We start from the raw sequence: 26,656 nt of genomic DNA on the forward strand, positions 1-26,656 counted from the left end.
GCAGGGAGATTTGAGGCCGGCCCGTGAACCCTGTGTGTCACGTCCTTCACACGTGGAACAAGACGGTTGGAACAGAAGTGGCTTTTTAATGGTTTTGTCCACGTCTGCCATTATTCTCCAGTGTTTCACCAGGTGTACTAGTTTTAGTATCTGTGGCAAGCTGTGTATTTTTGCTTTATTTTTATAATACTCTAGAGCTGTTAACAGCTCTGAGGAGATAGTATGGGTCTTTGTGTCTTTTGTCTTAAAAAGTTTTCGTAGGTGTCCGCCACGAAAAATGGAAGACGGGGACTGAAGTGATAATTAAATCTTTATGATAGACATTTTTAGAGAAATGCTTTAAAAACTTCCCCTTGCCCCACTGTGAGCAACTTACTCTGTCATATATTCATGTGTTCACATATATTGTACTGTGAATGTAGTGAGAAGAGATAACAGTTAATGATTTGGGTTTACTTTTTTCAGTCAATTATGAACAATAGTTTTCCCTTTTCTTTTTATAGGTGATATGGAAAGCCCAGTGTTTGCACTTCCCCTGCTCTTAAAAATGGAACCCCTCATTGAAAAGCTTTTCATGTATTCTTTCTCTTGGAATTTTGAATGCTCACAGTGTGGGCACAAGTATCAAAGCAGGTTAGTTTTTCTCTTTTTATTTATTTTTTTAAATTTTAAATTTTTTATATTTTTCTTATTTCTCTTTTTAAAAATGGACTCATTCTATTGAAAATAGTTCTGAGTAATAAAATTTTAATGAAACTTCGATTTGTGGCATTGCTCTCTCCCTGGTTCCTTCTGCCCTCAGTAAAAGTTCCTACCAGGGTGCCTGGGTGGCTCAGGTGGTTAAGCGTCCAGCTGAGGCTCAAGTCATGATGTCACGGTTCATGGGTTCAAGCCCCGTGTCACGCCCTGTTCTGACGGCTTAGAGCTTGGAGCCTGCTTCAGATTCTGTGTCTCCCTCTCTCTCTGTCTCTCTCCCACTCACTCTCTGTCTCTCTCTGTCTCTCAGAAATAAATAAAAATGTTTAGAAAAAAAATATCCTACCATATCTTAACGTCTCCCCACCAGTAAGATTAAAAGGAAAAATTTGAGGGGCGCCTGGGTGGCTCAGTCGGTAAGCATCCGACTTCAGCTCAGGTCATGATCTTACAGTCCATGAGTTCGAGCCCTGCATGGGGCTCTGTGCCGACAGCTTGGAGCCTGGAGCCTGGAGCCTGCTTCGGATTCTGTGTGTGTCTCTCTCTCTGCCCGTGCTCTGTCTCTTTCTCTCCCAAAAATAAACATTAAAAATTCAAATAAATAAGTAATCAGTGGAAAAATTTGAGCCCCAGAAACTGTAATTTGCTTGCTTCTTTCAACTGGAAGAGTAAAAAACCATGGTCTGCGGGGTTACTTAGTAGGAGTTTTCTTCCGTGGGGACAGATGGGAAGGGCAGTGCATTCTCCCACAACCCCCAATCTGGATTCCCTGCGGAGTAAGAATACTTTTTAGAATTGCCTGAAATGATACGTGTTTTGTTTCCTCTGTTAGCAACTAGGGTTTTTGTTCGGTTACCTTTTTTAACCTCACGGAAACTGATTTGAGGCTCTGGGAGTCTGGCAGTAGTTCTGAGAAGAACTTAGCCTCTTCCGCTCCTCCGCGAAAGACCAGCCACCGCCAAAATCCTCTTGCATGTGAGCTGTCTCAGCCTGCTTCCTACTTCCCTGATGCTCTGGGTGAGGATTAGAGGGGTCCTGATGGGCGCACAATCATTTTATGCCCTGAGACTGGGACTTGAGAGGAACCATGGAGAAGAAAGCGGCAATTTCTCTTCCATACACTGAGCCACATAACAAGGAGAGAAAGTTGGTTTGGAAAGAGGAGTCAGAGAAAGTTTTCATCACACATGACACCTTCACTCTGTCCATACGTGAGAAAGTTGCTGACTGGCAGTTAAAATCACCAAACTGGTTTTGTTGGTCATTTATTCAAATTACTGTCATGGAGATCGATACTTTCCTCTTGCCTTAAACTCACCCACCTACTAGCAAATTAGAAAATTTGGAGTCAAATTATTAAATAACATATTTAAAATTAAAATTATTTAACATTATTAAATAAAAATGTGAGAGAAAACCATTTAGATATTCATTATCTAAATTGAGATTATTTTTGGTATTTAAGCATCACTCAAGGAGAGTCAAGTCTGAGAGAATGTTCTAGGGAATGCAAGCAACAGAACCAGAAGACATTTGTTTTTTACCAGTTGACTCAAAAGTAGTAGAACAGAGTAAGAATGAGCACTCACTCACACCTAGGACTTAAAATAGTTTTCTGTAAGTGAGTATAAGAACTCGGTCTTCTGTCACTGGTTTATATAAATTATCTAATTTTCTCCTCATTTGACAGATAGGGAAACTGAACCTTGAAAAGGGGGTAGACAGACACCCGAGGTGACACACACTAGTAGATGGCAAAACTCAGGCTTACGTTTTCTGGCCTCGATTTCTTGCTCACTGTCGTATACACACTCCCTAATCACCACCTGGATTTTAAGTAATACAAACAAGCTTGATGATTAAAATCAGCTTAATTACAGCTTTTCCAAAGTCTACATCTGAGTTGTTTGACAGCTTTTCATTGAGTATGTTTTATATGCCAGGAACTCAACAGAAATAATCTCTATCTGGCCAAATTCAGACCAGTTAGTTAGGGAGATAACATATAAACACATTATTGAGGGCCAGTGACTTAGTAATTATTTTGATCTGTTGGCTGCATTAAGTTACTTTGAATACTTTGAATACAAGAGCATTTTGGAGGTGTGTTAAAAAATCTCAGAGGGCTCAGGGGAAAGAAGCCACTGGCTGTTTGAGTTTGCTGGTTTCTGGTTTTATTTTTTTTAATTCCTTTGTTCTAAAAATAAGTAGTTCTAGAGGAAAAGCTAACATGAAGTGGCATTTCATTAAATCTTAATATATCATAGTTTAAAACTATTTCCACTTAATCCAACGTGAGAATATCCAGCAAACTCACTGGGTTTTGTGCTGCTTTTTTTGGTGCCAGTTTAAGATCTGTTACTTGATTTATAAGGTATATTCTGGAGGCAGTTATTTACATGGTCTTTGGAGTCAGACTCCCTGGATTAAAATCTCAACTCGGTCATTTATCATCTGATATGCAGTCTGTTTCACTTTCCTCAACTGTAAAATGGGGATAAGAATAGTATCTGCCACTTAGGGTTGTTTGGGAGAGGAGCGTAAACGCCCTGCCCTGCACATAGTACGTGCTCAAAAACGTTAGCTGTCATGTGGAGCATGAACATTTATTTGCAGAGACAAACTCCCCCTTATAGACTAAAAAATGGGAGCCTTAACAGTCATCTGTGAGCACTAAAAATTTAGTAGAAATAAATCATTCCATTTTGTTGATAACTTTATGCTGCTCGCTTTTAAAATGTTAGCTTCCCTGAGAACTGCTGTATTTGTAATAGCCTGTGCTGATGTCACTTACGATTGATCAATCATTTGTTGTTATTGTTGAGGAAAAAACTAATGTCTATTAGGTAATTAATTGCCCCTTTAAAGGTTTTTTTTTATTAAAGTAGACCCAATTGATGTAGTGTACATCTTGAAAGATCATTTTAGGTGCCTCTTGCTGTCAGGTATCTAGACTAAAGTGCAAATTTGGAACTTCTGTATCTGGGAAAACAAAATTCTGCCACAACTGGCATTCTAATTTTTTAAAGATCAAGAAAGTTAAGTTGTATGTGTTCGTGATTATACATTTGGAACTGTCTTTTTTCCTTTATGGCTGTCCATACGGGTAGCCAGATTGTAATTTTGTAGGTAAGGGGTGAGCTCGTAATCAATTTGGAAGCGGTGGTTCTCAGCGAGGGGCTGTTTTGCACCTCGTGGGACGTTTGGCGGTGTTTGGAGCTAACGGTCGCTACACTTGGAGGCTGTTACTGGCATCTAGTGGGTAGAGGCCAGAGATGGTGCTCAACAGCCCCAGTGCATGGGACAGATGCCTCACAGCAAAGAAATACCCAGCGCAAAATGTCAGTATTGTTCTTGAGAAACCCTGCCTTTCATATTGTCTTCATCTCACAGCTGAAAAAGTACAGGAGTCACTGTGGAGGGTCTTCACAGAGAGCTTTACTAGGGTGTGCGAGGAACGTTAGCATATTGATTGATCACGGGATATGGGGGAATAGGGAAGTATAAATAAATGAATGAAGGTTTAGGCATTGATTAAAATTAATGTAAACGAATTTAAGTTGCTTTATGTCTTCTGTTTTACAGATACATGAAGAATCTGGTCACCTTTACAAATGTCATCCCCGAGTGGCACCCACTTAATGCTGCCCATTTTGGTCCATGTAACAATTGCAGGAATAAGTCACAGATAAGAAAAATGGTATTGGAAAAGTGAGTTAAGATTGTCTTACTATTTTTAGCACGAAATGAAGGTGGATTTAATTTGTAGAGTTGAAACTGTTTGTCAGAAGTTTGCGTTGTTACGAATTGCCAAAATGCCTCTCCGTCGTGGACTCTGGCCGACAGCAAACTGTCCCAGGCAGAGTACCGCTGCACCTGTCTCAGGGTGACTGTCTGACCCCACTCTAATGGGGCCTTGCCTTCTTTTACCTTGTTTTCTCCCTTTAAGGATATTAATCATCAGTTGTTGTCTCCTCTGCCAAGTGCCTGGAGTCACTAGAATTCTGGGATTTCCTTAATCTGATTTCAAGAACTAAGATGACTCAAAGGTGAACCACAGGCTCATCTGTCTGAATTCCCATCTTCTCCCAGACTTCGGCCTGCTAATTCTTCATCCCCTTGGAAGCTTTCTGCTGCCTTTGAGCAGATGTGTTTTTAGTGTATTTTGCCAGCTTTTCTATCTGTCCGCAGTGGGACCACTGGTCACAATTACCTTTTCTAAAATTGCTACCAGAAGCCCATATTTTAAGCTCATGGGTCAGTTCCATTCTAGGCAGTTTGTCTCGTTTGTTAATACACTTCGCGCAGATGCATCCTGTAACCTTCGTGTTTAGTCATCCTCGCCTCTGACTCTCAGTAAAGAAATGTTTGGAGGTATAATGTGATACAAAGAAGCAGGGGCATCAACCTTTTCATACCTTTTCTCATGCCCTTGGATGTGCCAGGAAATCCCTCCAATCTTTCCTAAAGAGTTGTTTTCATCCAGGTAATACATTCTTGGTTAATCTAATACTGCCAAGACCTAGAAGGAAAGAGAGCAGTGCCCCTCCGACCTCCTCTCCCATAAGCGTCTACTTTACACCTGTGAAGCGGTATTTACTTTGACGTTTCAGAACAGTGCGCTTATTCCACCTTTTGTTTCTCTTTGTTTTCGTTCTCTTTTCTTTTTAAAGCTTATTCCACTTTTATGCAGTCTTTTTTTTTCTTTCAACACTTATTTATTTTTGAGAGACAGAGAGACAGAGCACAAGTGGGGAGGGGCAGAGAGAGAAGGAGACAGAATCCGAAGTAGGCTCCAGGCTCCGAGCTGTCAGCACAGAGCCCGATGCGGGGCTCGAACCCACGAACCGTGAGATCATGACTCGAGCTGAAGTTGGACCAAGCTCAACTGACTGAGCCACTCAGGCGCCCCATTCTCCTTCTTTTATAGTTGTTGAAGACTAGGGTTCTTAACACCAATCACTGGGCTCCGTCTGTTTTTAACCTCTCCCTGTCCTTGCAACATGATAACATTTTTTGTTATCAGTAATACTGATATCAGTACTGATTTTTGTAATCAGTACTCATTATTTATTATTATGAATACTTGTGTATTTCCTCTCCAGCCAAGCAGTATATGTGGTTGTATTTCATTTCTTTTATAACTTCTAAGTTTTCCTGGAATTATTTCCTTGTGTTTTCATTTGCTTTTTTTATGTATGCATTGTGAAATTTTTCCAAATTCTTCAAACACTCATTGATACATTTTCTAAACACTTAAATGTTTCACAATTTTGCAATCCTCCCCCACGTTTTTTTCTAGAAACCTTTCTTCTGCCACCTTTCATCTTTTGCTCCAGCGTTCCGGTCTATACTGGTTCCTCTCTGAGCCTGGTGCATGGGAGCTCTGGATACACTCTTCCTGTCACTACCCTAGTTTTTAGCCCAGGGCCTTACCCCACATTCTGCAGTATCTGTTGCCCATCAGCGTTGAGTCTTCGAGGGGTTCTGTGACATGTATAAGCTCTTCTCCTGAGTGTGCCCACCCCACAGCGCTCCCGTCACCGCTTCATCCGTTCTGCTCAGTTACCGCTTCCCTGTTGCTCTTTAATTTTTGCCTGCAGAATATTTGTTGTTTGCTTGTTTCCTCGTGTCTTCTTCCCCTTCTTGGCCCTTTCGGTTTCTTTCCTTTCTTTCCCCCCATTCGCTATCATTTGATAGCATTTGAATGGAAAAGAAGAGGTGCTACCTTTAATGGAAAGTCGACAGTCTGTTTTGGTTGTCTGGGGTTTCAAACTTTGAGACTGAAGTGTTGTGGGAGTCTTTTTTGTTTACGCCCTGTCTTGAGAAGGAGGTAGAAGGGCAGCAGGGTGTGGGTATCTGCCATCCTGTACTGGACCGGTGGGTTGCTTGAGGCTGCCTGGTGTATGTGATTTCATCTGACACTTACACCTGCTTTTTCTCACGCACCAGCATTGAAGATAAACTTTTACTCCGATTTTGTTTGATCTGTTAATTGGATGCATTGCAACGTACGATTTTTAATTATACAAATAAGATGCATTACTTACATTAGAGATTCAGGCTCTGATCCAGAAACATATCCGTTGAATATAAGTGTTTCAATGTGAAATGTGTTTAGAGTTCTAACAGGCCAATTATAAGCTGAGTTTATAATTTGGACATTGACTATATTCAAAAGTAAACTGAACTAGTGTGTAAAATTTCACTTAAATTTTAAACGACAGGGTCTTTTGAAGTCCTCTGAGTTTTTTACTTTGAAATTTATATTCTTTTTGTATTATTATTTTTTTAACGTATATTTTTCGAGAGACAGACAGAGACAGAGCGTGAGTGGGGCAGGGGCAGAGAGAGAGGGAGACACAGAATCTGAAGCAGGCTCCAAGCTCTGAGCTGTCAGCACAGAGTCTGATGCGGGGCTTGAACTCATGGACCGCGAGATCATGGCCTGAGTTGAAGTCGGATGCTTAGCTGGCTGAGCCACACAGGAGCCCCTGAAATTCATATTCAACAACAAGATTCAACAAATCAAGATTTATTGTTGTCGAATGGAATCTAGAAACAAATTTAATAGTTTTTAAGGATAACTTAAAAGTAATTAGATCCATTATGATATCATGTATAATTCAACCTTACAGTCAGCATTCTAAAAACTAATAGTATTGTGAGTTCCCCGAACACCTTGTCTCAGGTAATCCACACTCTAATATATTCCCATTGGAAAAAGAGTCCATTGATAAATCAGATGAATTAAATCTAGCAAGGCCAGATCTGCTACTTTAAGTGTATTATTTAGGAATTATATTCAGAGCATGGTGATATGGAGCACCAACTTAGAATCTGATTTAATTTTACTTTACAGAACTTGAAAAAAACCTCATTACTAGGAGTCTAAGTCACACAGTACCCTGGATTGTAATTTGAAAAGTTTATTTATTTAAACTTCAGTTTTAACAGTTATTTTTTTTTGTTGTTTTATGATCCAATTTTATTATTATTTTATGGAATCTTCATGTATCAGTAAACAGTACTGTGTCATCTCTCCCTGTTATATAGCGGGTACTCGATATTTTTTTAAAGTTTATTTTCTTTTATTTTTTTAATTTGCATCCAAGTTAGTTAGCATATGGTGCAACAATGATTTCAGGAGTAGATTCCTTAATGCCTCTTGCCCATTTAGCTCATCCTCCCCACACCGGCTCCCATAACCCTCTGTTTGTGCGCCATATTTAAGAGTCTCGTATGTTTTGTCCCCCTCCCTGTTTTTATATTATTTTTGCTTCCCTTCCATTGTGTTTATCTGTTCTGTGTCTTAAAGTCATCATATGAGTGAAGTCATATATTTGTCTTTCTCTGACTAATTTCACTTAGCATAATACCCTCCAGTTCCATCCACGTAGTTGCAAATGGCAAGTTTCATTCTTTTTGATTGCCGAGTAATACTCCATTGTGTGTGTGTGTATGTGTGTGTCTGTGTGTGTATGTATGTATGTACACCACATCTTCTTTATCCATTCACCCATCGATGGACATTTGGGCTCTTTCCATACTTTGGCCATTGTTGGTAATGCTGCTATAAACACTGGGGTGCATGTGCCCCTTCGAAACAGCACACCTGTATCCCTTGGATAGATACCTAGTAGTGTGATTGCTGGGTCGTAGGGCAGTTCTAGTTTTTGGTTTTTGAGGAACGTCCATACTGTTTTCTAGAGTGGCTGCGCCAGTTTGCATTCCCACCAGCAGTGCAAAAGAGAGCCTCTTTCTCCCCATCCTCACCAACATCTGTTGTTACCTGAGTTGTTAATGTTAGCCACTTACAGGTGTGAGGTGGTATCTTATTGTGGTTTTGATTTGTATTTCCCTGATGATGAGTGATGAACATTTTTTCATGTGTCGGTTGGGCATCTGGATGTCTTTGAAGAAGTGTCTATTCATGTCTTTTGCCCATTTCTTCACTGGATTATTTGTTCCTTGGGTGTTGAGTTTGATAAGTTCTTTGTAGATTTGGATACTAACCCTTTATCTGATATGTTGTTTGCAAATACCTCCTCCCATTCCGTTAGTTGCCTTTTAGTTTTGCCGATTGTTTCCTTTGTTACGCAGAAGGTTTTTATTTTGATGAGGTCCCAGTCGTTCAGTTTTGCTTTTGTTTCCCTTGTCTCTGGAGACTTGTTGAGTAAAAAGTTGCCGCGGCCAGGATCAAAGAGGTTTTTGCCTGCTTTCTCCTCAAGGATTTTGATGGCTTCCTGTCTTACATTTAGGTCTTTTATCCATTTTGAGTTTATTTTTGTGTATGGTGTGAGAAAGTGGTCCAGGTTCATTTTTCTGCTTGTCGCTGTCCAGTTTTCCCAGCACCACTTGCTGAAGAGACTGTCTTTATTCCATTGGATATTCTTTCCTGCTTTGTAAAAGATTAGTTGGCCATAGGTTTGTGGGTCCATTTCTGGGTTCTCTATTCTGTTCCCTAGATCTGAGTGTCTGTTTTTGTGCCATGATTTTTTTTTTTTAATAACTTTTTGTAAAGGGTAGGGGAGTGATAGGAAGAGAATTAGATGTTTCTGTTCTGTGCTTATAGAGCTTATTAAAGTGTCATTAAAGTATCATTAAAATACAATGACTTTGAGACTTTCTTCCAAGCAGATAAATTGAACCATTCCCTACAAAAGTTTGGTTGGAGTACTGACATATAAAATAGTTAAGGGGCGCCTGGGTGGCTCAGTCGGTTAAACGTCCGACTTCGGCTCAGGTCATGATCTCATGGTTTGTGAGTTCGAGCCCTGCATCGGGCTCTGTGCTGACAGCTCAGAGCCTGGAGCCTGCTTCGGATTCTGTGTCTCCCTCTCTCTGCCCCTCCTCCACTCACACTCTGTCTCAAAAATAAATTAAAAAAACATTTTAAAAAAGTTAAAATTACAGGTTTTTGTTTTAAGTTTAAGAGAGAGGGAGAGTGCATGTGTGCATGAGTGGGGGGTCGTGCAGAGAGAGAGAGGGAGAGAGAGAATCCGAAGCAGGCTCCGTGCTGGTGAGCATGGAGCTCAACATGGGGCTCGATCTCATGAACCGTGAGATCATGACCTGAGCCAAAATCCAGAGTTGGACTCTTAACTGACTCTGCCACCCAGGCACCCCCAACTCTCACTTTAATTATACCTGATTTTACTCACATTTTTTTTAAATTTTTTTTTTAATGTTTATTTTAGAGACAGCATGAATGGGGGAGGGGCAGAGAGGGAGACACAGAATCTGAAGCAGGCTCCAGACTCTGAGCTGTCAGCACAGAGCCCTGCATGGGGTTAGAACCCACGAACCGTGAGGTCATCACCTGAGCCGAAGTCAGCACTTAACCAACTGAGCCACCCAGGCACCCCTCAATTTTTGTCATAGAATCTGAAATATGAACTAGTTCAGTGATGTAATTAGATCTAGAATGTAATGAGATTTAAAAATTATATTTGCAGATTTTTTTTTTGCCTAAAGCCTGTTATTACAGTTCAGGAGTATATGTGCACGTTGTTAAATCTGCATTTTCTAAAATACGAATTATTACATTACATTAGTTGGGATAAAAATAAAAAACTTGTACTCTATCTAGACCATTACATAAAACTGGCTGCTCTTTGTGGGACAGGGACTCTGTGTTGCCCTGCTGTCTGAGTAGCGGGGCAGTTGGCACGGTTCTCTTGTGCTTCTTTCTCTTTTCTGTTTCTCTTCCTGAGGGTAGATCCTTCTAGTAGGAGGAGTTCAGCCTCAAGTTAAGGAGGTGAATGCAAGCAGATCTTAGCTTGAAATCTCTTGTGACTCTCATTCCAATTCTGTTAACCTGTCCCATCCAGGTTTTTTATGGTTCAGTCTCAGCTTAACTCAGTCTCAGCTCTGAGCATCATCCTCGACATGCTAGGCATTGCGAGTAGCAAGAAGCCTGAGAACAAAATCTGTTGCCAGCTTAAGAGTAAAGTTGTACCCTCAGCTACGAGGCTGGAAATGAGACAAGCTGGAAGTACGGGTAGGAGAAATCTGTGACTGTTAAAGGACGCTAGAGTCTAGGGACCCAGAGAGGAAAATAAACTCGAAGAGGAGGGGGCATATGCTTTATTTTACTGAATCCAAGATGCCATCATTATAAATTGTACTGTTTTTTTAAATATGCCGTTAAGAAAAAAATACTGGCCATTGAACACTTTCCACGTGTAATTCACACTACTAAGGAGGCAAGTTTGCGTAATCTAGGGATCCAGGAGAGAATGTTTTAGTAACTAGCCACAGAAGGTATCCTGGGTGGCTCATCAGTTGGTTGAGCGTCCGTCTGACTTTGGCTCAGGTCATGATCTAACAGTCAGTGAGTTTGAGTCCAGCATTGGGCCCTGTGCCGACACAGCTCAGAGCCTGGAGCCTGTTTCAGATTCTGTGTCTCCTTCTTTCTATGCCCCTCCCCTGTTCACGCTCTGTCTCTGTCTCAAGAATAAACAAACATTAAAAAAAAAATTTTTTTTTTTAAAAAGATATCTTGGAAAGATATTAGTACTTAAGGAGTCAAGTAGGTGCCTGAAGCCTGCATATCAAGCTGTGAGAACATCTCTGTACTTTCACTGTGGATCACGGATTCAGAGGCACATTTTCACATATTTAAAATGGGAGTATGTCTATAAATTGATGGCGTGGTAGAGTTTAGTTAGCAGTTCTCTTTCCTAGTGGTATATTTTATAATCAGTATTATCTTTTTTTTTCATTTTTTATTTATTTTATTAATAATAAATATAGTATATTTAAATAATAAATATATTATAATAAATTTTATTTATTTGTTATTAAGAGACAGAGCGTGAACAGGGGAGGGGCAGAGAGAGAGACACACACACAGAATCGGAAGCAGGCTCCAGGCTCTGAGCTGTCAGCACAGAGCCCAACGCGGGGCTCGAACTCACAAATGCAAGATCATGACCTGAGCCGAAGTCGGACGCTCAATTGACTGAGCCACCCAGGCGCCTCTATAATCAGTATTATCTTAAAGTGATGCTACAGATATGGTAAAAGAACAAAGGGGGTTAGCATTATAGACAGTTCTGCAGGACTTGTTATTTATAGGTACTTAAATTTTGAAGACTTGATTCTTTCCTCTAACAGAATGATCGATGAGATAATTTACTAATTATTCCTTGTCTGAATAATCTGCATTTTGGACACTGATTCAAGTTCATTTCAGCTGAATAAGTTTTGATAAGTAAGTTTGACAGCTGTTTAAATATTGGGAAAAGGGGTATTTGACATTTTTCTTAAATCATGAGAGCTTTGTTAAATTTCGTTAATTTGAGGCCCATCTTTGGATTCTGTTTTCTGGTTTGGCATGTGACTGTAACGATAAAGTGTATTTTTGAAATTAGGGATGTCTTGAAGTTTATGGTAAATCAACCAGTATGTTCTATTTTCTTGTCTACTTAGGTACAAATTAAGCTTCCTAAGGAGTAGTTTTACTTTGATGGACCACTCTGCTTCTTGAGATAAAAGTGAAATAGGACAAGTTATTAGCATATTGGCAATTTTTTAAATGTTTATTTCAGTGTCTTAGGTTTGTTACTTTGTTTTCCCATATTACCTATGCCATCTCACAAAAGTAATTCATTTGGGCCACTGGATGCCCAAGAAAATTCTAAAAGGTCTGGATTTTTCCCTGTGATTTTGCAGAATAGTTATGTTACTGTGAGATCTTCTTTAAGCCAAAGCAGCAGTGTGGCTTACAGAGCAATTTTTGTTTAATGGTCTGTGTTAGAGCCTTATTGTATGATGGCTTCCAACTGTCGGTGATACCATTCTGAGAAGGGTTTACTGTTACATACATACTTCGTAGAGTGAGTTCTCCATTGCTAATTAAGGCACACATCTGGAGGTTCTCAAGAAAAATTAGTGCAGTTAGCCTTGAAAGCGTTATGTATGACTTCCTTGCTTCAGACTGTCTTTTGTATAACCAGGCACGGGCATGAAATTTGTTTGACTTTGCTTGCCTTCCTCTCCCACAGAGTATCTCCCATATTCATGTTGCACTTTGTGGAAGGCTTGCCACGAAATGACTTGCAGCGCTATTCATTCCATTTTGAAGGCTGTCTTTATCAAATAACTTCTGTAATTCAGTACCAAGCAAATAATCATTTTATAACATGGATTTTAGATGCTGACGGTAAGTGTTTAAACCTTTTTCTTTTATGATAATAGGCATAGAGGCTAAATTCTCGATTTTTTTTTTTTAAAAAGACAGACTTTGTCTTGACTCCTTTCCCTCTCACTTCTTGCCCTTGCCTTTCATTCTTCTGCCCCCTCCTCTCTGTCACTGTGGTTTAGAATCACTCCTGTCTTCTGCTGCTTTTGTGTGGGTGTACATGTGCTTATGCGTATTTCTTTTCTAGGTGAAGAATGGGATCATATACTATTGTTAGTTTACAGTTTGCTTTTTTCCACGGTTTGCTTTTATTCCATGAGTAATAGGGGGTCAGTACAGATAAGCGAATGGTGCCAGTTCTGATTTCTTAGATATGTAACATGTACTTCTTTTAAAAAGAGAGTGCATCGTACTGAAAGGTTTTTAACTGAGAATAAAAAAATTTTGCTTAGTTTACAATTGTTAGTCGTAAAGAAAACATCTATTTCTAAGACTATTGGACATTACAGATCATGTAGCCTTCTCTCCCCATGAAATAGAGTATCTGAACTCTATAATTTGCTGTAGCTATGGTCAAGGTAAAGCCTTTATGTATATATGTATGTATGTATTTATTTACTTATTTATTTATTTTAGAGAGAGTCAGAGAGTCAGAGAGTGAGCAGGAGAGGGGTAGAGAGAGAGGGAGACCGAGAATCTGAAGCAGGCTCCAGGCTCCGTGGGGCTCGAACTCACGAGCTGAGCCGCAAGATCATGACCGGAGCTGAAGTCAGACGCTTAACCTACTGAGCCAGCCAGGTGCCCCGTAAAGCCTTTATTTAAATAGTTAAACTTTTCAAAAGAAGATTAAATAGTACAGCCCATGAACTTTGCTAGGTTTTTCCTAACATTTATCTAATATGGTTTAATATTGAGTGTGTTTCTCTCACAGTGTTCACTTTGTCTTAAACAAGATAACGCAGCCACTTAAAGTGTTGTATCAGGCTGTTGGTAAGGGGTCTTTTTGATATTTTCTGTTTTTTCCATTTTCTATTATTTGGACACTTCTCAGAGCTGATATTTTCCTCTTTGGGTGGTTTGGGTGGGTGGCACAATAATGTGTTATAAAAGCACTGTGCAAGCCAAAACTCACATTATAAATAAGATTACCTTAAAATTTTACTCTGCTTCCGCATTTGGAGGGAAGTGGTTCTCAATAACATAAACAAACTGGAAAAAAAATTAATTTTTTACTGCATTCCAGGGAATCTGAAATCCTCTTCAGTAGGTTACATGGTTATATGGTTTCCAACATATAAAAGTCAAATGGTTACCTTATAAAAAAGGTCATGGCTCCTCCCTCGAGCATTGAATCAGTCCCTGGGGATTAGGTCCAAATGTTAACCAAGTAATTCTAATGTGCATGTATGGTAGAGAACCACTGACATAAACAGACAACAGAGTCTCAGAAGTTTTAATGGGTGTAGAAATAGTAGGTTCAGGTGGTTTATAAGGATATATCCACATAAACTTAGTGAATGGTTTTGTTGGTTTTTTTGTGTGTGTGTCTACAGGGTCTTAACCTCTTCCCTTGTCCTACCTACATGATTTCATTTTTGCTTGACAAATGAGAGAATAGAAGCTCAGAAATAAAACAACTAAACACATGAAAGCTCTAAAGTTTTTGTTTTTTTAATCAGAAAAAAAATTAAAATAAGAATTCAAACAAATGTTGGTACTTGAGGTAACAGACTTCATGAAAATTCACAGATATGGAAAAAATCCCCGTTTTTTTTTTTTTTAATGTTTATTTATTTTTGAGAGAGAGAGAGAGAGGGACAGAGCACGAGCAGGGGAGTGGCAGAAAGAGAGGAAGACACAGAATCCGAAACAGGCTCCAGGCTCTGGGCTGTCAGCATAGAGCCCAATGCAGGGCTCAAACCCACACACCACGAGATCATGACCTGAGCCAAAGTCAAAAGCTTAACTGACTGAGCCACCCAGGCGCCTCAGAAAAAATCCATTTTCTGATGTTGTTGGATAAATTGGGCGATACATACTGTATTCCAAGTCACAAAAGTTAAATATTTAGACTTCTGTCTTGATTTTTGTGGGTAATTTAGGGAAGAGTAAACACTATCTCAGTTTTTAAAATTTCTGGATGTTAGTCCGTAACTTTAATTGTCCAAATAAAGACTTTAACCTTTGGCAGAAGGAAATGGTGACAACGATAAGGCCATGTTCTCAAGTGTTCTCCTTTGATGGATATTCAGGGATACAGCAGTCAAAATGGCCAGAAGAAAATTAACCTAGCTGGTGCGTTTTGAATGTCTAACCTCATTTATTTAACTTCCTCATCCCCCAGGAACTTGGCTGGAATGTGATGACCTAAAAGGCCTATGTTCTGAAAGGCGTGAGAAATTTGAAGTCCTTGCTTCAGAGATCCATATTGTTATTTGGGAAAGAAGAACATCTGAGATGACAGATAAAACATCTGCCTGCCTTCCACTTAAAAAGACTAGTGATGAGCATGCTTTTGGTGATGAGGGACAAGCCTCTCCAGCGTGGTGTTCTGTGGGTGATGCTGCCTCCGCCGAGCTGTCCTCAGGAACTCTCCCCACCAGTGTGTCATTTGCTCCTAATACTCTTTCGCAGGGTCAGGCTGTAGCTCACGGACATCATTTACTTTCCGGTCCAGAAGGTTTGGGGGACGACAATATTTTATCTTTGACCCTTGAAGAAATACAGGTTAACTCTGAAAGTTTCCCGTTTGAAAATAAACCTGGGGCAGAGAATGCAGGAGTTGGCAAAACAGAGGCTTTGCAATCACGAGAGTCACTACTGGCTTCTTTAGTATCCGCTCCATGTGTTGGAAACCTGACTCAAGACCAATTCATGGATTTAAAGCTTCCGTCTCAAACTGTAAATGCGAGCGTGCGATTTGCACCGCCGAATGCCGAAGACACGGGGATTGCCGCACCTGTAAATACTATCCCCGCTACTGATCCTGTACACGGTGGGCAGCCGGAAGTTGAGGGCACAGTGGCCCACGAGAAGGACACTCCATTGACACGGTTTCCTTCACCAAAGACTGAGAAATTAAAACCCGAACAACAGGTTACATCTCAGGTATCTAATTTGAAGAAAAACGAAACGGCAGCCTTTTCTAAACCTGTAACAGCAAAGCCACTGCAGAATCCATCTCCGAAAGACACTCCGAAGAAACCATTTGTAGGAAGTTGGGTTAAAGGCTTATTAAGCAAAGGTGCTTCTTTTATGCCACCTTGTGTTTCGGCTCGTAATAGGAACACTGTAACTGATTTGCAGCCTTCGGTTAAAGGGGCAAGTAATTTTGGTGGCTTTAAAACTAAAGGTGTGAACCAAAAGGCTACCCGGGCATCCAGGAAAGCTAATAGGTGTGCAAGGAAGCCTCCTACGGTTAGCACCCCGCCACCAAGTCATCCACTGCCTGGTGGCACGACTTCTCATGTTCATGCTAATGTTACTGCTGATTCAGATGTTCTGAAGAAATGTGAAAACGCCCCCTACGGAGCTCACCGCAGTCACAGTTCCTGTGTCAAAGAACATGGTGTTTCTTCTGCAAACCATGGAGACTCAGTTGAGGGTCAGATTCATAAACTTCGTCTCAAACTTCTTAAAAAACTTAAGGCAAAGAAGAAGAAATTAGCTGCTCTTATGTCTTCCCCCCAAAACGGAGCGCTTCCAAGTGAAAATTTAGAACACGTGTCCCATTGTGGGTCTCCGAACGATTGTGACTCGATAGAAGACTTGTTAAAAGAACTACAGTATCAGATCGATACCGCTGAGAATAAATCTGGATGCACCGCGGTTCCATACAGTGGTCAAAGTCATGAAGAAATTTTGGCAGAACTGTTGTCTCCTACAGCTGTTGTCTCAACAGAGCACTCGGCAAATGGGGAGGCTGATTTCAGGTATTTAGAAATGGGAGATGACCACGTCGCAGCACCAGTGCCTACTGAGTTAGATGACATTCCCCCAAATACACACCTGAGACAGGACCATAATTACTGTAGCCCCACCAAGAAGAATCCGTGTGAAGTTCAGCCAGACTCACTGACAAATAATGCCTGCGTTAGGACATTGAACTTGGAAAGTTCCATGAAGACTGATATTTTTGATGAGTTTTTTTCCACTTCGACGTTAAATTCTTTAGCAAATGACACATTAGACTTACCTCATTTTGATGAATATCTGTTTGAGAGTTGTTGATTGCATGCTATCTTTTTTTAGTTTAATATTTATTATGGCTCTTGGAAAACTTCGTATGTTATTAAGTAGTATTTATACACTGGCCTTGTCATGAACAAAATGTAAGCTACGCGAGGTTTTACCTTTGGTTCTACCCACAAAGCATGTAATCTGTTTTACAAATTAAAATGATCAGGAATTGGTTTTCCTTGTTTGCTTCATTTTGTATTGTAGGAGAGTGAGGTTTTCAAAATGTTAAAAATGATACAGAGGAGTGTCTAGTTTTTGGCAGTTTTTACATTTGGGTACATTAAATTCCTGCATTTTAATTTTCGGTTACAGTGGTTCAGGAGAAACACTAGTTTGTACAAACTTAAGTCATTGTACATGGGACATGAATGTGTGACTGGTAATCGTTCTATGGTTATAGATCCTACGCCTGTTTCTTATACCAGTCAAGTGCTGTGGAATGTAAACCTCCCCCAAAGAACTTTCCTTCTCTACTTAGTAAGGATGGCAGGAACCTTGTTACTAGAACTTTAAGTAACGTTACATGATCAATAAATGATCTCTAACAGGAAAATAATCTATTTTTGTGTTATATGCAAAGAGTCCACATGATCATAAGTCTCATATTTTTCCCGCACATTTATTTCCGCAAGCAAATTTGGACGCCATCCAACAGTTGTTCTAGGGAGAAAATAATAACCAAGTGCTTATAAAGCTTGCTGTATGTTACGTTCTGTTTTGTATGAAACACTAATTCATTGAAATCCCAACATTTCTGGGGCACCTGAGTGGCTCAGTCGGGTGAACGTCAGATCTTGATCTTGGCCCAGGATGTGATCTCACAGTTTGTGAGTTCAGGCCCCACGATGGGCTCTATGCTGGTGGCATGGAGCCTGCTTGGGATTCTGTCACCTCTCTGCCCCCTCCCCTCGTTTGTGCACACCGTCTCTCAAAATAAATAAACTTTAAAATCAAAACAAAAATCAACATTTCTGTGAGCAGGCTCCTTTTATCACATTTGACCTAAAAAAACAGCACAGAGCTTAGTAAGTCGTACAGCCGGGTTTGAGTAGGGTGCTTCCTGCAGCTGTTAGAAGCATGTGTTCCCCCTCAGGACCCACTTAAAATTTGGTTGCTTAAACCGCACCACTGCAATAGTGATTTGAGTTACTAGGGGTAGTTCCTAAGGTTTTAAGGGCGGCAGTCTTGGGACAGAGTACTCTGGGACTCGGCACTTCGTGATTGATTTGTCCAATTTGCTTTCCGTCCCCTCCCCCACCCCCATTTTCTTTTTTTATCACAAAAGTACCGCATGTTTATTGTCAGGAGAAGCTTGGAACATCCAGAAAAATAGAAGATTTTGAATCTTCGATCTTTACACTTAGTGGTAATAACTACCACAAACATTTTCACATTTGTAGACAAATAGACTTTAAGAAAGAAATTCTACTCGACGTGTTTGTACAATCTGTTTTAACGTTTCCTGAGCATTTTCTCCATCTTAACAGCTTTGGCAACTTTGGGATAGCTCCATAATGTTAGGTTGTATGGATTATCGTTGTTTTACCAGTCTTGAGATTTCAAGGTGATTTGTACTGTTTTGTTGTTATTCATTGTGCCACAACAATTCTTGTTAAGTTTTTGCACAGATTTTTTTCTTTCTTATTTTTGTCTGATTTTTTGGGAGTGGAATTGCTGGGTCAGAGGATATGCATTTTTAAAGTCTTTTAATGATGGCATGATTGGCTTTCCTGAATCCTCACCAACACCAAGTAGTAGCATTGAGGGAGCAAAAAAACCTTGGCTGTTTTTTTGTTGTTGTTTTAACATTTTCATGATTACTAGTGCGGTTGAGTATAACTTTATATGATGTTATATACCTCTATAACGATTGGCCAGTTGACTTTCTCCAAGAACTTGCTTAATCATTTGAATATTTCTAGATTTCTGGTAAGTACCAAACAGTGTTGTAAACCTCAGAGATAAAGCAGTAAAAAAAGAAATTCTTGCCCTTTAGAAGGAGCTTGCCTTCTAAACAAGGAAATAAATATATCATGTTAAGTGGTAACAGATACAGTTGATGGTCACTTGTGGTTCTCTTCTAGAAAGTTTCCACAAGCATTCCATGAATATGAAATACTGAACCACTGCTCCTAGGGGAATTGCAGGGTTAGGTTCCTGTGAGCCTCTGGTTGCAGCATTATTGTCAACTGATCAACAAATAACCTTTGTTTTTTCTGTGCTTCTGTTTAAAAACACCTCAGGTAACATATATCGTTGATTCATTCCCATTGAGTACAAGGCCAACAGCACTTTAAGTCACGCCTGAAGGAAGCTTATCTAACACATAAGGCACATCACACCTTTCTTGTGCTTAGGAACATCGGACAGCAGTTTATCACTACACTTGAGGTACATTTTAAACAGTGAAATCACCAAAAACACACAAAAGATGTGGCACTGGATATATTGTAAAAAGGACACTTACAGCATGAGAGCTGAGTCAAGGCAGTGTTGACCTGTTAGACCTCACCTGGGGTCATATGTGTTGGGCGGCTCTGTGGGTGTCCATAGTAACCACATTGTAAGTGTTGATTTGTAAGGTTATAAATCTAAGCATGTAGGCAAAATGACAAACGATCTGCATAATGAGGATTTAGTCAAATAGCACTGAATGCTGTGGAGGAAAAACGCAGGTGAGCACATGGGAGGACTCAGACTGAGTGGATTTGGAAAGTTTTCTTGGAGATGGGTGTCATTTGGCAGGGGCTTCAGCGAAGTTAGGGAGTGGGGCCATGTGACTGTGTAGAGGAAGGGCATTCCAGGAAGAACAAAAGTCCAGAGGAGTGAGGGTGCTTGGCATGATTGAGGACTAGGAAAAGTCCACTGTGGTTGAGCAGAGACACAGGGAAAGAGAATTAAAACACAAGATGAAGGAGGTTGGCAGAAGCCAGTTTTTGAATGGTTTTGTGGGCCATAGCGAAGACCTTGTTAACACTTGAGAATAATGGAGGCCACTAGAAGGTTTCAGGCAAGGGCAGGATATCTAGTCTTAGATTCAAAAGGATCCCTTATGCGTGGAGAGTGACTATAGCCGGTCAGAGTAGAAGCCATAGTCTGTTACAGCCTCCCCAGAGTTTAGGGTGAGCCCTGTGGAGGTGTTGAAAAGTAGCTGGATTACTGTTGCATTTCAAAAGTAGAGCCGAAGGGATGTGTTGATGGGTTGGATGTGGGGCAGAAAGAGGAGTCTCAGGTTTTGTTGCCTGAGCAGATGGGTCATACTATTTACTGAGATGGGACAGGCTTGGGAAGGAAAAAATTTAAAGCAAAGCACTCACTCATTCAATTTTGAATATATGTGAGGTTCCCATTAGGCTGCCAAGTGGAGATAATCTAATAGGGAGAGGCGGACACTAGAGATTCCTACTTAGGAATTATGAATACGTGATCGTATTTAATGTCCAGTAAAGGATGGAGTCATTTAGGGAGTTGAAATAACTCTGGGGAACAGGAAGAGCCATGGAAGGGACGTGAGTGTGGTGTCCTGAAAAGGGAAGAAAGCTTTTTTTTTTTTTTTTTGAGGCGGAGCGATGCTGATGTGTCAGATGCTGCTGAGAAGTAGTGTAAGGAGAGGACGGAGAATGACCATTGGCTTTTGTAATTGGAAAGTCTTTGGTAACTTGGGGAGGACAGTTCAGTGGAGTTGGGACGAGTGTGAGTGGGCTCAAGAGAGAAGGGATTGAGAGAAAGTGCAGATAGAGACCTACCCTTTTGAAACATTCACCTGGTGCCCGGTGAGGGAGTGAGGGGTCAAGATTTTTGTTAATGTCTTTAAGACGGGAGATGTCATAGTACGTGTATGTGTGGACCTGAATGGATGTTGTAGATGAGAGGAGTGATAGCTGCCACAGTAAATTTCTCCAGGGCTGGGGACACAGTGTATAAGACGAGGTGTGACCTTAACGAGCTAGAAGGAGTTTATCCATTTTATTTTTTTTAATGTTTATTTTTGAGAGAGAGAGGATCTGAAGTGAGCTCCCCACTGACAGCAGAGATCCTGATGTGGGGCTTGAACCCGCGAACTGTGAGATCATGACCTGAACTCAAGTTTGAACGCTTACCTGAGCCACCCCAGAGCCCCCAGGTTTATCCACGTTAATAGTAGAGAAGACAAATATATGGGTACAGATATTAGGAGATGTGATGATTGGGCAGTGAGGAAGGTCACATTTTTATTTTCTCAGGGATATAGTAATATTACCAGCTGAGTATGAGTGTTGGGGGAGTTGAACATTGAGTGAGAGAAGTTAGAATTTTTAGTCTGAGAGCTAATTGAACAGGGTCATGGCAATAGGCTCACTAGGCCGTACAGAGAACCCACCAGACGTTGATGGCCATAAGTTTTAACCAAAATGAGCCAAGATGGTTGTTTTTCTCTAATCACATTTGCTGCTCAGGACAGAAAGAGTAGATGGGAAGTTGGATCCAGCCAAGGTTAGAGGTATTGCCAGGTAAATGGGACAGAGGAGAAAAGGAATTAAGGCTTTATGCAAGGAAAATGATTTTAAGGATGTGATAAGGAGGGCTGGAGGGACATAGGACAGGTGGTGATCATTTAAAAAGTGGCGGCAGATCTCAGTGGATTGGAGGTGGGTGCGAAGAATGCCAGCGCGGGACTAGTTGGAGTGAGTAAGAAAGCAGCGTGCTTGAAACTGAGCTTTTGGGAACAGTGCAGTTATTGGCGATGACAAGGTCTGAAGTGTGACAAGGGAAGTGCATGGCCAAGGTTCCATGAAAAGTGAGGAGATGAAGGAATCAAGAGGCTAGGATGGTGTTTGGATAGACTTTGTGGAAGGCAGAGTCATTTAAATGGCGGCAGGAATCCTGGTGGAAAGAAATATACAGTAAGCCAGGAGCTAAAATCCTCAAGGAAAGGCGGAATACCACGAAAATAGCTGATGGCCGCAAAGGAACAGCGTGGGTGGTTCAGTCTAATGGTCTGTGCTTCAAAGGCACGGGAGGGTTATAATGAAGAGGGGAACAGTGGTTGAAAAAGCAACTAGGAGAAATTTGATAGAAATTTTACATTATTTTATATTCTTTTCCTTTCGGTATTATGTTTTAGCCAGGTCATTTCCACACCCCAAATATACAAATATTTACATATATCTTCTGGTAGAGCTAGGTTTCTTTTCTTTCTTTTTTCTTTCTTTTTTTTTTTCAGTCATGAATCTTTAATTCTTTTGGAATGTATTTTGATGTGCTGCACTGAGGTTTTTCTCCCCTGATAGTAAATTTGTTTGAACACCATTTGCTGAATCAACTTACTGTTCTTTAACCATTCAGGATACACCTTTCACCTATCTTTCATATTAAACGTAACAAATGTTCAATTCCTGTAGTAAGTTGAGGGGGAAATTTTGGTGCTCAGTGGTAGAATGCCAATTAAACAGTGTAAATCTCAATTTTCCAGGAGAAAATACGCTGGGAGGAAAGTCTATTAAATTTTAACTGTTTTTTCTTCCAGTTAACATTATTATAATAATGTACTCTGCAAGTCAGAAACACTGGACGAAAAGTGGAAGATTTATTAGAGTTTTGTTCTGTTTTTGTTCGCTTCCGGTTGTATTGAGATATAACTGACCTACATCTCTGCATAAGCTTAAGGTATACAGCATAATGCTTTGGCTTATAATCACAAAAATGATTACTGCAATCAAATTTAGGTAACTTTAGAGTTTTGCTAGGTACCACAAATACAAACAACACAAAATGGACTGCTTCTCCAAACGCAGAGCCTGGGGGCCAAAAAACAGTGATCAATATGTGTTACAGCAGAGGATGACGAGGCAGGGTGGGATCCATCTGGGAGGTTAGAGGAAGCATCCCAAAGAAGTCACATTTAAACGAATGACTTCATTCTGAGCAGTTTCCAGAGGCAACCCCTCCTGTGGGTGCCTGTGAAGAGTCCCCCATAGTTGGTTGGCTCTGAACAGGCCTGCTCAGCGAGCTTATCTGTGACTGTCTTTCTGACTCTCTTTCACTTTTGAGCACCAGGACCTCCACACCCCTTCTCCCCAACCAGCGTTCCCTCAGGAAGCCACAGAAGAGGCAAAGGAGGCAGAACGGCATACCAGGTTGTTTCTAATCCGAGCAGATCCACGAAAAGGGGCTTATCAACTTCTGCAACGTAGCAAACGGGCTAAAGTGACAACAAATCTAGTACCAGAGAAGTGTAAAATACAGTCGTCAGGAGTTAAAATGTAACCACGGAAGCAAGAGGTCATCAAGAGAAAAGGAACTTGTGAAAGACTTCACATCTCAAGATGCAAATTCATTTTGTTTGCTTATTGCAGGTACTTAATAGCTTGGTAAAGCACCCTTCTTGCCAGCCTTCTCTTTTTAGTATACCTTCCCACCAGGCTTGGAGGCGGAGATCGTGGAATATGCTGAGGTTCAAGTGTCTACAACACCAGACATTTACTGCTCCCCCAGCCCTAAGGCAGTGTAAACCAGGCCAATTCAGCAGGATGGCAAAATGTTTGCAGCAGTAAACTGATGTCCCCGCTGGCCGCGAAAGTTGTGGTTCCAGTAAAGAACCTCCTTGCTTGATGATTAACGGAGAAATTCTGTATTTCAAACTTCAGTTCTATGTTGAGTCACATCCAATGTAGATTTTCGCCTATGTAGTTTACACTCTAGTGAATTTCAATTATCAGACTAGCCTAAACTCTAGTATTAAAGTGAATATGTTGTTCAATTAGGTATAAATAAACACCCCTGTGCTCACACACACATATGATAATCTATAATAATCGACTTCCCAGCTTAGTACTAAGATAGTCGGTCTCCTTAAAGTGTGTGTTTGATTTACTTTGTCACTTTATCTTAGGGAATAACTAGTTTGAGTCCTCTTTGGCAGACAGTAATTTCTGTTCTGTTTTTACTTAAAATTTTACATAAAAAATATGACAGTTTGCTGGATGTCATTAAAGTAACTTGCAAGGAAAGAAATACAAATTGGTATCTGCTGTGCTGTAAATCCCTATAGAAGCAACCCTTAAAGGACCAATATAGTAAAGCCCTTCACATCAAGTCATTGCAGATTATAAAAATAAGGTATTAAGTGTTAAAACCCCAAAGCAGCCTTTTTTTGGGGTCTGAAGTCATTTATTACTAATTTTGCGTATCTACTTAATTGCTCAGCAAAAAAAAAAGAAAGAAAAAGAAAAATTGGTTTCTTGGTGGCTTGTCAATAGTATTAGACTATTCTAGTTCTTTGTATTACCTTAAAAGCTTCAGTTTAGTAATTTTTCCATCCGTAAACACTTTGGATTTGACATACTTTATAACCTTTATCACTAATTAGAATACAAATACAATAAATACAGGGGCGCCTGGGTGGCTCAGTCAGTTAAGTGTCAGACTTTGGCTCGGGTCATGATCTCACGGTTCACGGATTCGAGCCCCGAATCAAGCTCCGTGCTGGCTCCCTCTCTCTGTCTCTCCCTCTCTCTGTGCCCCTCCCCAGCTCACGCATGTGCACAAGCTCTCTCTTTCTCTCTCAAAATAAATAAAAACTTTTAAAAAAATGAAGACTGATTCTGGGACTAGGTTTTTTGTTTAGTTGTTTTTTTTTTTTTTTTTTTCTTTTTGGGGCTAGGTTTTAGTTGAACTCCATGGTGGAGAACCAGCCACAAGTACGGTAAACTGAAAGTATGGGCAATGTATAATTTCTCCAATTTCAAGATTTCTTTAAGACCCCTCCAACATCAAGCAACACTATCACCATTTCCTGGGTCACCCAGGCTGTAAATGTAGGCACCACCCTCCACATTTCCCTCTTGTTTCAGTCTCTAACTCTTATCCAGTCTTCCCTTGAATTACATCCTTCGTTTCTAAAGTCACCCCATTGCCTCTCCTTTGAAATATAATTTCCTCTTAACTGTTCTCTGATCTCTTATTTTCCCTATTCTGTTGCCAGACCAACCATCAAGACTAAATTTCATTATATCCTGAAACAGAAACCTTTAACAGTTACTCCCTTACTTTATAGGGTAAAGTCTAGCCTCATCCTTTGGTCTTCAGGGCCCTTCCGCAAGCTAAGAACATTTTCAGTGCGCTCTATTTAAGTACATTTGTTCCATATTCTGGTTACGCGTCTCTCCTACCCACCCCCATCTTGTCTCCAAATTTTGCCAGCTTTAAATAGCTCTCCCCTGCCTTCTGGCCTGTCCAGATCTTTCAGGGTTGTTTCAAATCCTCCACGGAGACACAATGCAGCCTATCTATGTTGACTTCCTCCTTTACTGCCTGGGAACATTTTTCTGTGGCCCTCACGCTGGCACTTCATCATATGCATTTTTATCTGAGTATCTATCTCTGTTAATCACATACTCTGGGAAGGCAGGGAACGCATCTTTCCTGAGCATGTGCATGTGACAGGCCTGTGCTAGGTGAGCAAACAATGTGAATAAAGACGTAGTCACTACACTCCAGGGGTTCGTATTCTAGCGTAGGTGACAAGTGACTCCCTGTTTTCAGGGTAGCGTGATGAATGAATGGAGGAGGGGCATCAGGGGAGGCCTCCCTGAGAAGGTAACTCCTCTGCGGATGTTACCCAGGTGTGTACAGAGGGGGCGGGGACTGGCACATCAGGGTAACGGGAAAGACATCTGGGGCGTGGGGGGTACAAGGTGGCATGCGCCATTGAAGGAACTCCTGGTAAATGCATATAACCACTAGAAGTTTTCATGCAGGAACATGGTAGGAGACAAGGCCACAGATCATGAAAGCCTCTGTGTGTTAAGCTCAAGAATTTGAACTGCATCTTGAAGGAAGCAGTTTGGAATCTAAAATGATCACTAAGAACAGAAGTTGGTCTCTTCCCTCAAGGAGCTTATAACCTAGTATAAATACGATCAGCTTAAAGCGGAAGGATATGCTTTCTAAGGCCTCATAACTTAAGTACTAGCAAATATTATGCCTCCTTCATCTTGAAGTGTTAGACTAGATTTGGACAGTACGTGAATGATCTTATGACCTAACTGCCTTCCCTTTTCTTGTTTCTACTATAATCTATCCATAAGTATGAGTGGAAAGCTTGGAATGTGGGGGGTGGGGGTGGGGGGCCGGCTACTGCTGAATCTGCCTGAAATTCTCCAAGTGCAACACTGTGTCTCCTTTTTTAGGGCTTCTCACTAGACAACAGAGGATATTTTATTATCAACAATTATTTGATAAATAATTATCAGCCAGCATTTGCCAAGGCATTTCCTAAGAGACCGCCGAGTGACGCAGCTAACTTATTCCTTCTTCCGAGCCTCTCAGTTCTATCCAGGAAAAGTACATCCCAGAGACAAAGCACCCACCACATGACCTCAATCTTGGCAGGAACGAATTATAGCATCACGTTATCATATTATCGTGTGGTTCTCTATCTTTATAGAAAGTCTTATGTGAACCATCTGCTTGTAAACGATCTGTGTCTTCTGTGAGACCGGAGTTGAAAACACGTCATTGGAAACCTTTTAGCAAGAACTCATACAAACAATTTCTGCCTGAGTTTAATTTCAGGGAAAATTGTGTCAGCGA

General features: G+C 40.7%; 1 protein-coding gene across 4 annotated transcripts in view; it reads left to right on the forward strand.

The window, feature by feature from the left end:
- Positions 1-17,257, forward strand: part of USPL1 (ubiquitin specific peptidase like 1) — a 37,487-nt gene extending 20,230 nt beyond the window's left edge. For all 4 annotated transcript variants that reach the window (XM_040448133.1, XM_040448134.1, XM_040448131.1 and 1 more), the window contains 4 exons: positions 504-633; positions 4,282-4,407; positions 12,708-12,865; positions 15,189-17,257. In XM_040448133.1, the coding sequence (XP_040304067.1) occupies positions 504-633; positions 4,282-4,407; positions 12,708-12,865; positions 15,189-17,074 (2,300 nt within the window). In that variant the 3' untranslated portion in view covers positions 17,075-17,257. The remainder of the gene's footprint in view (positions 1-503; positions 634-4,281; positions 4,408-12,707; positions 12,866-15,188) is intronic.
- Positions 17,258-26,656: the final 9,399 nt, after the last annotated feature.

The sequence above is a fragment of the Herpailurus yagouaroundi genome, unplaced genomic scaffold (assembly GCF_014898765.1).
Source record: "Herpailurus yagouaroundi ecotype Mexico unplaced genomic scaffold, PumYag 197, whole genome shotgun sequence".
Classification (NCBI taxonomy): Eukaryota; Metazoa; Chordata; class Mammalia; order Carnivora; family Felidae; genus Herpailurus; species Herpailurus yagouaroundi.